This window comes from Xenopus laevis, chromosome 6S (genome assembly GCF_017654675.1).
Source record: "Xenopus laevis strain J_2021 chromosome 6S, Xenopus_laevis_v10.1, whole genome shotgun sequence".
NCBI lineage: Eukaryota > Metazoa > Chordata > Amphibia > Anura > Pipidae > Xenopus > Xenopus laevis.
In genome coordinates, this window is record NC_054382.1 from 15,417,778 (window position 1) to 15,433,445 (window position 15,668).

The 15,668-nt window shown below is 38.4% G+C and overlaps 1 protein-coding gene across 9 annotated transcripts in view; it reads left to right on the forward strand.

Annotated features, from left to right (window-relative positions):
- The window catches only part of pard3.S (par-3 family cell polarity regulator S homeolog), a 396,021-nt gene that overhangs the window by 273,910 nt on the left and 106,443 nt on the right, over positions 1–15,668 (forward strand). For 5 of the 9 annotated variants that reach the window (XM_018268699.2, XM_018268702.2, XM_018268698.2 and 2 more), the window contains 2 exons: positions 1,330–1,446; positions 9,458–9,715. In XM_018268699.2, the coding sequence (XP_018124188.1) occupies positions 1,330–1,446; positions 9,458–9,715 (375 nt within the window). 9 annotated transcript variants of the gene reach the window in all.

The window sequence follows — 15,668 nt, forward strand, 5'->3', positions numbered from 1 at the left end:
ATCTTAGGCAACATTTTCACTTCCAAAATAGAACATTGCTAAAAAAAAAAGAAGCTATATACACCTAGAGAAAAAGGTTTATGTATTGTCCCTCCCCTCCCCGGAAAGAGTTACAAAGAAATGATCTGCTGATTCCGTTGTACCATTTTCCTTAATGATCTTAGGGAGAAAAATTGTAGCACAGTGAGAATTTTTTTTGCAAGAGATACCCATGATAGCTAATAAATTAAGCTTATTTCTTCTCTTTTCTCCCATTCATACTCAATTTAACACTATGGAACTTTTTATGTCTTAATCAGTTTTTGTTTTTCTTCATTAATCAACTAATGGATGTTTCTTCAATAGCTTGCCGTCCTAATGAAATCCGTAGGTAATTTGGCAGGCTACAGTGATCTCATCAGTAACGCAGCAAGTTTAGGCCATTTAACAGATTAAATTGAGATTTTATTTGCTTTTTTGTTGTGTTTTAAATTCAGCACACTGATGTATAGACGGCACTTTCGCCCAGTAGAATCTATGCTGCCGTCTAATGTTCTTTCAGCATGGTCTTGGTCAGCCTTGGTAGGGTCTTCATTTCACTGGCTAGTTCAGAATGACTCTGCCAATCTGGCATTAACATTGTTTTCTTTATGGGCCCAAAGCAACCCATCATTCCAAACCAGAGACCCATTCCCACTGGCCATGCTGGGAAAGCCTTTTGACCAATGCAAGTGATCATTAGTCGTGCAGGCTACCATGGTCATCCATCATTGGTGATCTGGTCAATGGAACCAATTATGCTCTCTATGGCTAACATATGAATATTAGGACCTCCAAAAGAATTATAGGTACAAGTTTATTGCATACCCAGAAGATATGAAAAAAACAACAACATGACCAGTTATGTGTGTGTATGTGTTTACAGATGGTGCTTGATATTTTTTAAGGATTCACTCCTGTAGAGGCTATTTCTAATCTTGCAGTACTAACCCCAAGAAGCTATAACTTACCAGTGCACGTTACCAAATCTCTAACACAACTTTTTGGATTTTTTTTAAATTCCTTTTTTAATGGCCTGTCTCCTTTCACCTAAAATGGAAATATAATAAGGCGCATGAGTTTCGTCCACTCAACAATATTAATAGCATGCAAACTATAACTAGCGATGGGTAACATTAAGCATGACATTCATAAGTATAAATTACTGGCCGAACATTGCACAAACAGGAGAATTAATGAGCCAACTTTAAAATTGTTGGTAAGAAACCAAAGGAGGCGTACCCCCAAAGACCCCCTTTGTCACCCTATCGTTTTACAGACGGGTTTTAGAACTCCCCTTGTTCTTAACAGGTTTGGCAAACATCGAAAAGATGACAAGATTGATCACGGGGGATCATGGAAAATGAAAGTTCAAGAAGCCCACCCTTCAGAAGATGAAAGAATGCGCATGAGGCAAGAACAGGAGAGGTAGACTTCGTTGCTTCATTAGCTTATTACCTTCCCAGCCAGCATTCGCTTGAAACCTTTTGACATAACCTTTTATATATATATATATATATCATATCAATGTTTCAACAGGAGGAGAAAACATAACTGTTAAAATGAACATGGTTTTTCCCCTGTGTTTAGATTGAATTGAAATCGGGTGTAGTTTTGGGGATTTGCTGATATTTTCACAATGAAATAAGTTTATCAGATGTTTTGTGGTTCTCAAACAGATTTTTGTGGTTCTTATACAGATTTTTGTATTTTTTATAAAATGTTTTTTTTGTTAGTAATTTTAATGCCTGCACCCTTAGTAAGGGAAAGCTGATTTGCTCATCTTTATTATACATCTTTTGTGGTTTTGTAATCTTCTGTTCTCCTCCGACTCCCATTTGGAACTCAGAATTCATCTTTGTTGCTAAGGTCACTGCCCCTGGCACTAGAAAGGGATGTGAAATGCAGTTAAAGAACTCCATTGAGCATAAGCGCAGTCACCTGACCCCCTGTAATATTCCAGTGAGTGTTTTTGCCGTTGACAAATACAAACTGCTTATTTCTCGTTTCCTATCATTCTCATCTAACAAATAGTGTGATTAGCTCACTGTGATTGACATTACAGCAGTGACTCCAGTAGTGGGAAGGTTGGAAATCAAGCCTGGCTCATTGACTGTGTTCCAGTTAAACCCATAGATATTATTTATGTTGAGGTCAGGGCTTTGCTCAGGCCATCAAGTTCTTCTGTTGGATCTCCGCAAACCAATTCTGTATGTATCTCAGTTTGTGCAAGGGAGCCTTGTCATTCGGTATTAGAAAAGGGTATTCTCCAAGCCGTTTGCTACACAGTTGGAAGCATGGAATTGTTAAGAAGATCATTGTACACTGTAATATTTAGGTTTGCTCTCTCTGGAACCAGAATCTGTGTAGACCAAACCACAAATACAGCCCCTGAATAATATTGCTCTTTCACTAAAACTTAACGTTGACATGCCAAATTCAGTCAGGTAATGTTCTCTGGGAATCTGCCAAGCCCAGACTTATCCATCCAGATGGGGAAACCCAGGGACCTCAACTCCTCTCCAGCTGGCACTTTCCTTTGCACATGATGATGATTATAGACCAGAGTGTGTCTGCTTGCCCATAGAAACTTATTGTGATAACTTCCAATAAATAGTTGATGTGCTGAAGTTGCTTCCAGCGACTGAGCAATGAGTTTTTTTTTTAATGGATTATGTATTTTAGAATAATTTTTTAGATACTTTGGCTATGACTGAATTCTTGATTTGGAACAGGGATTTTGAGGACGCTTATAGTGTTTTTTATTAAGTGATTTTGGTGGAGTTTTGGCTGTTTTGTCGGTTGATGGGCCCAAACATTGTTGGCTAAAAATTTGTATAGTGTTTTTTTCTTTTCCTTGGGGATTTGGGTGAGGGCCTCTCTCGGTGGATAACATGGTTCCCTCAATATCCAAGTTCATTTAGAATAGTCGATTTAATGCATATTTCCATTCTGCATGAAGCTTTATTTCTTTAATGATGTAATACTTCTGGGAAATGGGTTGGCAATAATGAATTTACTGTTTGCAAGCTGCATCAAACAAAAATCCTGTGGGGGCCAAAGTACAAGCAAATGGTCCATTAAAAAAATCAATTATAACCACCATTTTATAGAACAGAATACTATTCTCCGACATCATCTTTCTAATAATAATCAACATTTGCTTACAACCATCTTTTGCTGGTATTTGCTCATATTGACTGCAGATGGGCCAAGCAAATTAATAACTAAGCCGTACAACCACTGAATAATAGGATTCTCATATATTTGTTTTTTCTTTATTATTCAACCAGTTGCTTTTCATAGAGTAGAAAACTGTAAACCCATAATAATCCCTGATTCTTAAAGGAATTATGTCCCTTTATGATTTAATGGGGTTGTTTTTATTTCTAAATTACGCTGCGTACAATGCAAATAATCTGTTCTACTATTAAAATTGTTTTCTTGAACCAATAAATGTATTATTTTTTTAGTTGAAATATTGGTGTGTAGACAGCCAGTTCAGGTCATTGTGCCTGATCCTGTGCTTTCAGGAAGAGCCAACACTTCACATTGTAGCTGCTTTAAAAAAAACTATTGTTTCTTCTACTCAATGTACTTGGAGGCGTCATCGTTGGACTTGGGTATTTCACTATTGAGCTCTATTGATATCACTCCAACTTACAGGGCAGTAGTAAATAAAGACTAAAGTTTATCAGAGCTCAAGTCACATTGCTTATGGCACCTGGGAAACTAAAAACATGTCTGGCCTCACTTCAAATGTCAGAATTATATATAAAAAAGTCTGTTTGCTATTTTGAATCGATTTCAATGCAGGATTCTTCTGAAGGAGCCCTATAACTGATATGTTTTGTATAGCTTTTCTTTTTTGCGTTTGAAGGATGAGTTGTCTTTGCTCCTCATCAGAACCTCCAGCTTTGCAACACGGTTGTAACCAATGAATAGGAAAGTAAAAAGCTTCTCATGTAATATTCACTACCTTTAACTGTTCTTGTAGTAAAGTTATTGATAACTAAAACTCTGACTATAGCATATAACCTTTGCATTGTGATTCGCTATGACGTGTCTCAATACTAGGCAATGTCGGCTAAGTCACTTGAGCATTCCATACGGTATTCAGGGATCTGCTCTGAATTCTTATTAGATTTTTAATTGAAGTTAAATCTGTCCCATCTAGTATCAGCATCAACAATGGTATACAAGAATGTCAAACAAGGTAGTTGGATTACCAACAATTATGGGGTATAAAAATGGATCTTGCTTTACATGAGGGTGAAGAATACAGCGAATGTCTGCAACCTGCTGTACCATATAAAGCAGATATTTACAGATCTTGTAAAACGATTCCTCCCAAGTCCGAAAGCTTTGGTGGGATGAAGGTTACAAATCTATACTTTAATATAGAATAATAACTGATGGGTGTGCCACACATTGATTAGAAATCTGTTCAGGCTTCTGGTACTAAAATGGATTGGCCAAGCAATCTGAATTTCTTGTAACAAATCCATTTGTGTACTACAGTAATTAAAGAGATGTACTGCCATTTATTCCCACCAAGCTCAGTAATACAACACCCTTGGGGAGAGGCACATTTGGCCATATGTCACATCACTCTGGCAGCATCTTATCTTTTTTCTTTCCCTCTATCTTGGGTGCTGGGAGCCATTTTCGCCGCTGAGTGTCTAATGAATAGGAATGTAACAACAGGAAAGGGGAAAATGAACTCCAGTCTTTCATGAGCACGAAGCGTCATCCATTTTAATTAGAAGAAAGGCTAGCGAGCACTGTGACAAGTGTCTAGAATTAAAACCATTAATTTGTGTCAAGCTGAAAAGAGACTACTAATGTGGATTTAGTGACAACAGGAAAGAAATTAACCTTATTATCGGATCTGAATCTGAATTTTTATTTATTTTTCCAGTTCACGTTGGGGTTGTTCATTTATTTTGTTGCAGAAAGATAATGAATTTTCCTGAATGCAGAGCACAATGTCTTAAGGCATAATTCGTCCTCCTGTATATCTATTTCTATTTTTTTTTTTTTTTTTTTGAACAATTTCTCTGACTTGTTGGAAATGGATCATTTGCTGTGTTGCTTTCCAGAGCCACACTAAAATGAAAAAATGGAATGGTAACCTCACCGATGAACAATTTCAAGTTATAAAAGGCTACAATGAGAGTGAGAACACGTGTTAAGTTTGGATCAACCTGGGCTACTTGTTCTGTATATGTGCCTCCCCCCAAAATAAAAAGAAATTGATGCCTTTGACTTGTCTCTGAAAAAGTTTTGCTCTCCTGTTTCTGATGCAACTACACCTAAACCTGAGTGGAGTCAAGTCAGATGCAGATGGAGTTGCAACCACAGTAACCACTAGTCTGCCCCAATTTGGAAGTCTATTTGAGCCTGATAGGACTCTTGGTTGGATTTGTACTCAATATGAGGGCTATAAACTCTTGGACATACTTCTATGGGGTTATGAAATCAAGATTCATTACATTTTCACTGCAATGGCACCATGTGCTTTTTATGGAGATGTGTCAGTGCTTTAGTGTCCCAAATTATTTCTATTTACAGTGAACACGGCAGTAATCCCCTGCCAGGTGATGGGAGCAATGGTAAGCAGCTGATCAGTGCACTTGGATAAACCTATATTAAATGGAAACTTTGTGCACACCACTAAACATGTTTAAATTATAAGGGATGAGGTAAAAACATATTTTTAGAGTGCCCATGTTCTTGAAATATCTTAATCTTTAGCTTCATTTTAAAACGTTCTTGAATTTCCTTCTCATATAGCCTAGAACAGATATTTTCTGATAGAGAGCCCTCTACAATGCCAAACATGTATCCCCTTTATTCATAACAAAGTTGCAGGAATTCAGAAACTTTCTTCAGTACTTACAGTCATTACTGTAAGAGAGTTTCAGGGGTATCCAGTACTGATAAAAGCATTTACTTTGAGTCTTGATGGTATAACAGTGAGGCCTTCAAAAAGAATTCGTTCAGACAAGAAATATTTGAAATGCACTTCCAATATGAGCCTATTTATGTTGGCATTTTGCTTTAATCTTTGATTCCATTTAGAGTAGCCATTGATTCTTTCCTAGTTTATGATGCCAAGCAACATTTAAGGCAAGCATAGACGTTAGATTGAGCCATCTGTAGTGGCTGGATTTTATAACTTTGTTTCATTGATGTATTGAAGAAACGACCCTTCATTTATGATGATAAACATTGTGCCTTTAGGAAGACCTTAAAGAAGTCAATATAAAAACAAGAGACTTGGTGACCTTCAGGTCATATTTAGAGAATAAAGTGGTGTCCTCTTTCTTCTCCAGCCATCTGGAACCCTTAAACCATCAGCTGTAGGAAAGTTTAACCACAGGATGCTTTGCCAGTACATTGTTTTTTTACGTGAGACCATACTTTTTTGTTTCATACTGGAAAGGAAGCAAACTAATATTTTATTTCCTTGACCTAAATATTTTCCTTGATGTTTTGTTTCTAGTTCTTTGAAATCAGTAGGTATCATGATTCCTTTTATTGGCCTATAACTGTTTTACAGGGCAAAAGCTTCTCTAGTCCTATACAATTCAGTTCATTAAAGTGGCTTGCCTTCAAAGTAGAAAAACCTGCCTTTTACATTATCCCTTGTCTTCTTACCACCTGTGACTACATAGTCTAGAGCAGTGGTTGTCAGACTTTTTTGGCTCATGTCCACCTTGGACTTTGAACCTTTGGTAAGGTCCCCTAGGAGAGCCAACCACACTGATTGGAAAGGATGTTGAGTTAACAAATGTACATGTCTATTATTGCCCACCTAGAAAGTCTTGTAGCACAAAATCCAGCAATAATTTAGCCTGGTGTTCATTGTAGCCAACACCAAAATACTTGAGCCGCTACCAATGCACAAATTCAGGGAGTTCACTGAGACTGCCCTGAATTTCTATGTTGGAAGCCCCCTAGATATCAATTAATTGTGCTTGTTGAGCAGATGCTAGACTGACAATAGGCAAAACAAGTGTGGCTAAAATATTTTTGATTCAAAAGTAATTCCTTTGAAAAAAGGATAAGGCGTTCCAACATTTTTCATGATGAATTGGCCAATAGATGTCATTATAGTGCCCAGGTTCCAGATGGATAATTAGATGACTGGGGAGTTTCTAGCAAAAAGTTTGCAAGCAAGGCAGCCATTAAGGGAATCTAAGGGGCAGATTTATCAAGGGTTGAATTGAAAATTAGAATTTTGAATTAGACTTTTAGAGATTTTTATGGCCAAAACTGTCAAATTCGAGTAGGGAATTGTTCAAATTCTATTTGTTCGAATATTATTTAAAAAATTTAAATTCGATTTTTGAGATTTATCATACTCTGGTCCTTTAAGAACTTAAATTCGACTATTCGCCACTTAAAACCTGCTGAATTGCTGTTTTAGTCAATGGGAGACGTCCTGGGATCAATTTGGAGTTGTTTGCAGCCTTCCTGACATTCAAGGTTTTTTTCACTCAAATTTTTAAACCTCAAATTGAATTCGATTCGAGTTTTCAGGTCGATCCAAATTACCAAAGTTTACCAAATTAGATTTTTTTTTTTAATAAATTTCGTTTGGTCAAATTTCGAGTTCATCAGAGTATAGGGGAGTTTTTATAAACTCACATGAATTCGAAATTCGACCTTTGATAAATGTGCATCTGAAAGTGTGGGCCAAACGGAGATTAAAGGTGGACATACACAAGGAGATCCGCTTGTTTGGCGACATCTCTCCCAATATGTCCACTTTGAGATGGGCGATATCGGGTTGATCCGATCATAGGCCCTAGGGCCCAACAATTGGATCAGAATGGAGGCCATACGGGCGGTCGGATCGTGGGACCACATCAACGAAAAGATGCAGCTTTTTTACCCTGCCCGATTGGCATCTGGCCAACTTCCGGCCAGGTATCGATCAGGGACACCCATGGGATGACCCCACAAGCCGGCCAATAAGCTGCCGTCTCGGTCTGTTGGCAGATTTTATTGGCCCATGTATGGCATGTCCACGTTCCCAAGGAGTTGCCACAATGAACTAAACCAGAGTCTCTAGCATGAGATCCCCCAGGCTGATTACCAAACCTCTAGGACAACTCCTACATAACACTCCCTGTGTAGAATAGGCTATGCCTTTATACATCACTGAACCGTTATAGAGAATTAAAGTGAAAAGTAAAGTTTACTTAGAAATCCTAGATAATAACATTCCTCCTGTGATTATATGTTGCTCTGTGTTGGCTGTACTTACTTTTTTGTGGCTCTAACAATGAAATCAGCTGAGGCCCTTGCTATTGTTGACATTCATGAAAAGTCCTGTGTTCTTGCCTACAGTCCCAGTCAACTGCAGTGTGAAACCTGTCACCATATCTCCCTCTGATCCCATGCAGAGAATGAGCCCACATCTTGATGGGCTGTCTTGACAGTACATAAAATTGTCAAAGTTTTCTTGTGGAGCATTTCGGCAGCATTCAGTAATGGCCCATCAGTCTGGCACCAGTCTATACTGTGTAATCACTATCCGTCAGGCTTGACATTCTGCACTTTCCTTTGAAGGCAGTCGTGTGCATTTGTTATCTGCATCATGTAATAAGCAGGCTTTCTGGAACACAGGCGTAGCTAGTGAAAAGCACCTGCTTGTGTTTTTTCAACTCCAGGTACATGAGGGAAAACACAAAGGCTCGTAAAAATGACCTGGAGCTTTAGTTCTGCTCTGTGAAGCTGTCTTCAGGGTAATAAATGGCTTCCTTACACAAAAAAGTAAATCTTCCCTGATACTTTTATGATTCCTTAGAGCCATCCCTACTGAATCTTTAAACATGTTGTTTTCTTTATTGAAATTTCACTTCCAGTATTATAATTTAGGGTTTCTCCTAAGCACAATTTATATACCGGACTATTGGCTGCACTTATCCAACATAGGCCATCAGAGGACTTAAAGGCTGTATTGAAATTAGTTTGAAGGTCAAAGATTAATGTTCCCTGTAGGCACATGCTTCCTTATTATCTATTGCACAGTGTTTTCCAGGGATACGGCCTCAGTGCTCCTGACAATGGACTTTGACTCAAAATCCAGTCTTCAATTCTTTTGAATTGTGTCCTTTGGGTATGGCACTAAATAGTCCTGTACCTTGGACACCAAAACTTGACTTTGGAACTCTTCATGGTCCTTACGTTGCCTTATGAAATGTTTACTGTGTTGCATAAAGATTAAAATATAGGTGGAAGGCGTTTGTTGATTAGGTCCTAAATATTCATGGGGGCCGTCTTGCCCTTCAGACTATCAGTAGGTGTCAATGTCTAAAAGAAAATCCCTTTTACACAGAAATTGACCTTAGAAATACTTCCCTATAATATTTATTGTCTTCCTTTAGCAATAACCGCATGCATCTAAACTTTGTTTCATTTACAGAATACAAGCAAAGACAAGAGAGCTCAGAGAAAGGCAAGCTAGAGAAAAGGACTATGCGGAGATCCAAGATTACGCTAAAACGCATGGAAGCCTCGACGAGTCTCCCTATGCCGGGGCCGGACTGTATGACACTTGTTCTAATAGTGGCACATTACATTTGAACAACAGGCCCCAAAGTCCAAGGGATGGAAAGCAAACCGAAGCACTCTATGCTCAAGTAAAGAAACCGAGAAGCTCAAAGCCTTCACCTGTAGACAGGTAGGCACCAGACATGAATCAATACTTGCTCTTGAACTGTACCCTGGTAATGCACATTATTTCAGCTGGTGGTTGTGAATCACTGGCCCTTGACAGCACAATTTAGATTGCCCTTAACTATTAAGAACATATAAATCTTTTGTAATGCACTGATGCTTTTTTAATGATCCTAAAATTATTGATGTCTCTTCTTGAAATAAATTCTTATATGGGAGAAACCTTTTAGTTTGAGTCGCTAGATTTAGTGGCATAAGGGTCTTTAGCATCTCGTATATGCATTGGATGCTGAATCCTTCAACAGGAGACACTTTGTCAATTTCTCCAATTAAGAAGACTTTGAATGACAGCTGAAATGAGGTAATATAGCTTTAAATGGATGCAAACGCAGAAAGATTGTTTGACTTGTTTGGATTTTCCAGTTGCTGCCATTTTCTTCAGATATCTTCCACAAAAGGGATTAATACCTAGTGCAAGAGTAAAGCTTTTATAGGCAAACACTAGCTAAAGCATTACATACAATCTTGTTTAAAGGAGAACTAGAAAGTAGGGTAGACATTAAAAACATTATGTTTGGGGTTCTGTACCAGCCCATGGCCAACACAGTCCTTTAGCAGGTATCTGTGCCTCCAAAGATGCCCCCATAGCTCCCCATTTTACTTTATGCTAATTCCCACACATGCTCTGGACTACTATCACTTAAATATTTTCTGCTTGATGATTTAAAACGACCCCTAAGCTTAGCTTCTCAACAGCTGCTCAGAGCCCACTGAGCATGTGCGTGCCATTGACACTCCTAATAAAGTCCAAGATAGGGAGTTACTGTGAGCAACTTTGAAGATCTTGTACCATTACGGTTATCAATGCTGGTGTAGTAACTTCAATATATAAAATATAGTATTTTTAACCATATTTATTTTTAGAGTTTAGTTCTCCTTTAATTTCGGTAGGGATGCACCAGATCCAGGATTCAGCATTTTTCAGCAGGATTCAGATTCGGCTGAATTCTTCTGCCTGGCCAAACCGAATCGGAATCCTAATTTACATATGCAAATTAGGGTGCAGCGTGAAATTGCGTTTATTTTTGTCACAAAACAAGGAAGTAAAAAATGTTTTCCCCTTCCCACCCCTAATTTGCATATGCAAATTAAGATTAGGATTTGGTTCAGTATTCGGCGAATCTTTCTCGAAGGATTCAGGGGTTCGGCCGAATCCAAAATAGTGGACATTCCAAATAGATTTGGTGCATCCCTAAATTCTGATAATCTAGTAAATGTGATATGGCTATTCAGGTAATATTTATGTACAAAAAATCTTTTTTGCAATCTATAAGTCATTTTAGATCTCTCCCAGCCCAATGGCACACCTTGGGCACGTTAATAATCCGTCAAACCAGTTTAAAGGTGAAACCCTTGGCTTTTTGTCAACGAATCTGCAACAACAATTTCTGGTTGTCCTAATTAGGAATAGTGTCTCCATCCATCAAGTTTCTGTCTTGTCTTTGCCTCTAGACGTCAACCATTTATTTTGTAATTGTTTGGGGTTATCTGATCTTGCTCTGATACAAACTGCGGAGCTCATATGCTTGTAGCTATATTTAGTTGGACACATCACTAAGCATTACATTAACTCCTAGGTGAGACCTAAGGCCTGTCTTTCAAAGGTTGCATTATAGAGCTGAAAGAGCCAGATATCATCCCTAGGGGGCCATGCTATCATGCATTGCTGCTTTTTATAGTGGGAGTGCCAATACTTTACTAATACGAGGTCTACTTTTAGGGGCCGATTCACTATGGGTCGAAATATCGAGGGTTAATTAACCCTCGATATCCGACTAGGAATTAAAATCCTTTGACTTCGAATATCGAAGTCGAAGGATTTAGCGCAGATAGTCTCGATCGAAGGATAATTCCTTCGATCGAACGATAAAATCCTTCGAATCGATTCGAAGGATTTTAATCTAACGATCGAAGGAATTATCCTTCGACCAAAAAAAGTTAGCCAAGCCTATGGGGACCTTCCCCATAGGCTAACATTGACTTCGGTAGCTTTTAGATGGCGAACTAGGGGGTCGAAGTTTTTTTAAAGAGACAGTACTTCGACTATCGAATGGTCGAATAGTCGAACGTTTTTATTACGAATCCTTTGATTCGAAATCGTAGTCGAAGGTCGAAGTAGCCCATTCGATGGTCGAAGTAGCCCAAAAAAAACTTCGAAATCCGAAGTTTTTTAACTTCGAATTCTTCACTCGAAGTTAGTGAATCGGCCCCTTTTAGTGATGATGTCCCAATATGATCTACATCCATAAAGCATTGTTAGCATTCTGTTCCATGGAAAATATGACTTAAATATTGATTTATGGGAAAATTTACATTGTTATATTTAACAAACAACTATTTCTTATGTAACCTTAACATAATAAATATATGAAAGAAAAACATGAAACAGGAGGGCGATTTACAAAGTTTTTTTTGTTGACATTGTCTTTAGATCTACTGATCTCCAGCTAAACATCTATTGGTTGATCCCCATCTACCTTTTGGGCACCCCTGTTTTAGAGGTTTCGAACTATATTTGCAATTAATTTAGCGTCTCTAGAATACAAAAATACATTTGCTTTTGCCTTAATACCATATGTAAAATGATGTAAAGAAGTGTCCTTTTTGAAAAAAAATATTTTTCTTTATGGCCTGTGGTTTTTTTATTTCTATACGGAGGATGCACACGTGACCGTCTTGCTTTATACAGTTCCCCATTCTGACGAATGACATGGGCTTAGAAATCCAACAAAGGCAAAGCTTTCCTCCTTGACCCTCTGTAGACTATTTCAGTGGCTGCTGTAATTTCCCTATTTTGGTTTTAAGGCATTTGGCATAACAGCCTCACCTGGCAGAGATTTTTGCTGTTACTTTTATGAGCGCGCTGCAGTACCATCAACCAACGTTTCATCAACACTCAAACAGCTAAATGATTCTGCTGGCAAATCCCTTTCATGGTGCCGATTGTTCCAAAGCAAGTCATAAATGCAATTGTCTTCGTCACATCAGGTGCTTCCAGAATGATCTTCTCTGAGCTGTGCCCAGGCGTGCGTTCACTGCCCCTGAAGGTGTTATTTGCTTATGTTTATTACACGCAGGCAAAGCACATCTAGCGTTGCTGATCTTTTCAAGAAAAAGAAAAACACAAGCTACTGGGCTATACACTAATGATACAGTGCAGTCCTTTCCAATGGCTGCAGCCCGGGCTTCTTAACGGGAGATGCGACGTTACTTCGGAGACAGACGTGCGATTTCTGCTGCTCTTCAATCACTTGGCATCTAGAGTGCTTTGTCCTCAAAAGTATAATTGAACTAAAAATGGGCTTTAAACTGCAGTAAATCTAAATAGTCGGCAAATAGTAGGCTAACCAGCCCTAGCTTGCTGAGGATGCTTTAATGGACACATAAATACCATAATCATATGTTTTTTGTGCACATTTGGCCACTATTGGGAAAATGCCCATTTTAAACAGAAGACCTTACTGAACTGTAGTTTTCCATATTGCAAGTGCTATTCACTCAGGTCAAAGGGAAATTGTCTGAGAGAAGAAAAGAAGAATAAGTTGCCTGTTATGGCCAGTGCTTTTTCTTTTTTATTGATCACTCCCTTCACTCATACACCCCCCAACCAAAAAATAAAAACCTCTCTCTGATTTATCATGTAAAAAAGTATAAATCGGGCAAAATGGACAAATCGTGGATGGTTTCAAGTCAATGAACCTTCCTAACAGGGGATCGCCCAATATCCATATCCTTATTGCAAGAAGGGATCAACAATAGCATTTAATGATCTAATAGTTTTAGAGCAGGGACAGCAAACATCTGATTGGTTACTATATAGTAGAACTTTTGCTTCTTCGACTGGAACTCCTTTATTTCTTTCAATCGTTTTTGCTCTCCAGCACTTTTAAAATCCCAACATTGGTTGTTGGGTTGTTGTGTTGATGCACATTTGCTAAACAGGGCAAGTAACCCCTATTGTTGTTCTGCAACGCCCATTTAACAAACAAATTTAGCTTAGGCCATTTATAGTTAAAAAGAAAACACATAATAGTGCCAATATTTTGGTGTTTCTCAAGAGAAAATACCAGTGTCCTTGCCCTACTATCATGATAGAGATCACAGCAGATGATTACAGAATATAGATATAAACCTGGCCATACATATATCAATAATTTCATTGTATGAATATTGGTATAGAATGGGGGATGTTCCACATAAGATTTTTTCCCTTTGGCCCATGGGCCTATCAAGGTGTCCATGAATGCAATCTACTCCACAGCACCTCCATATGACTGTCTTGCAATTTGCATTTCTCCAGCTTTACAGTGTCCTCCGTCATGTTTGCGATACTTTCCCTTGTGTCAGTGTTTGACTATTCACGTGAACCTCAGAAGCGCTAGAAATGGTCTGGAAATAGACGGTTTCTGAATACAATAAGGATGCCCTTATCCTATATTGGGGTCCCTGTGGTCATTTGTAGTTGAGCATGCAAACTACACATCCTAATTATGACAATCAATAGTTTGCAACTACAGGTATGAGGCCTGTTCTCCAGAATGCTCGGGTCCTGAGTTTTTCCTAATAAGGGATCTTTCCATAATTTTTCCCTAATTTATATCTTCATACCTATAGGGGCACATTTACCTAGGGTCGAATATCGAGGGTTAATTAACCCTCGATATTCGACTGTCGAAGTAAAATCCTTCGACTTCGAATATCGAAGTCGAAGGATTAAGCGCTATTCCTACGATCGAACGATCGATGGAATAATCGTTAGATCGAATGATTAAATCCTTAAATCGAGCGATTCGAAGGATTTTAATCCATCGATCGAAGGATATTCCTTCGATCAGAAAATTGTTAGGAAGCTATGGGGACCTTCCCCATAGGCTAACATTGGCCTCGGTAGGTTTTAGGTGGCGAACTAGGGGGTCGAAGAATTTTTTAAAGAGACAGTACTTCGACTATCGAATAGTCGAACGATTTTTAGTTCGATTCGAAGGTCGTAGTCGAAGGTCGAAGTAGCCCATTCGATGGGCAAAGTAGCCAAAAAAAACAATTCGAAATTTGAACTATTTTTCCTCTATTCCTTCACTCGAACTAAGTAAATGGGCCCCTAAGTCTACTTAAAAATAATTTTAACATTAGTTAACCCCAGTAGGATTGTTTTGCCTCCAATAAGAGCTGATTATATCTAAGGTGGGATCAAGTACAAGGTACTGTCTTACTACAGAGAAAAAGGGAATCATTTTTAAAATTTCAATTTATTAAAGTGAAGTCTATGGGAGATGGCCTTCCTGGGAGTTTTCTGGATATAGGTTTCCAGACAATGGATCCCATACATGTATAACATGAACTAATGGAAGAACAATCTCAGATTCCTCTAATGCCGTTGTAGACCCTAGAAGATTATACACCAAGGCAAATTGTGGTGGTTTCTGGTTTCCCATTAACCCAGAATACTTTACTCTTTTATTTTGTTGGTTATCACATATGCACAGGCTGGAATATGAGTTTCATTGAAGTAGTTAACAAAAAAGGCAGATCATTGTAGAGTTCCGGGGTGCTGCGGCTGTACAAGATCACTGTAGCATAAAAGAATCCTTGTAAGAAACGCTTATGTTGCTGCGATTAGAATTATCTGTTGTTCTTGCTTATTACAAGACATTCCAACACTAATTTGCTCACAAGAGACCCTGCCGCGTTATTTATGTATTTCCAGAAAGCGTTGTGAGCATATGTACGTGTGTGTAATTATTAAGCGGGCTCTAGCAAATGCTGAAGAATGCTTCACAGCCTTGCAAATGAAGGAGCATGTTCATAAGGGATACTGGAAATTAAAGGCAACTCATTTAACTGACTGGACGTAAATTTTAGCATGCAAACTTTTCCTTTCCAAAGAGCATGGTAATTTT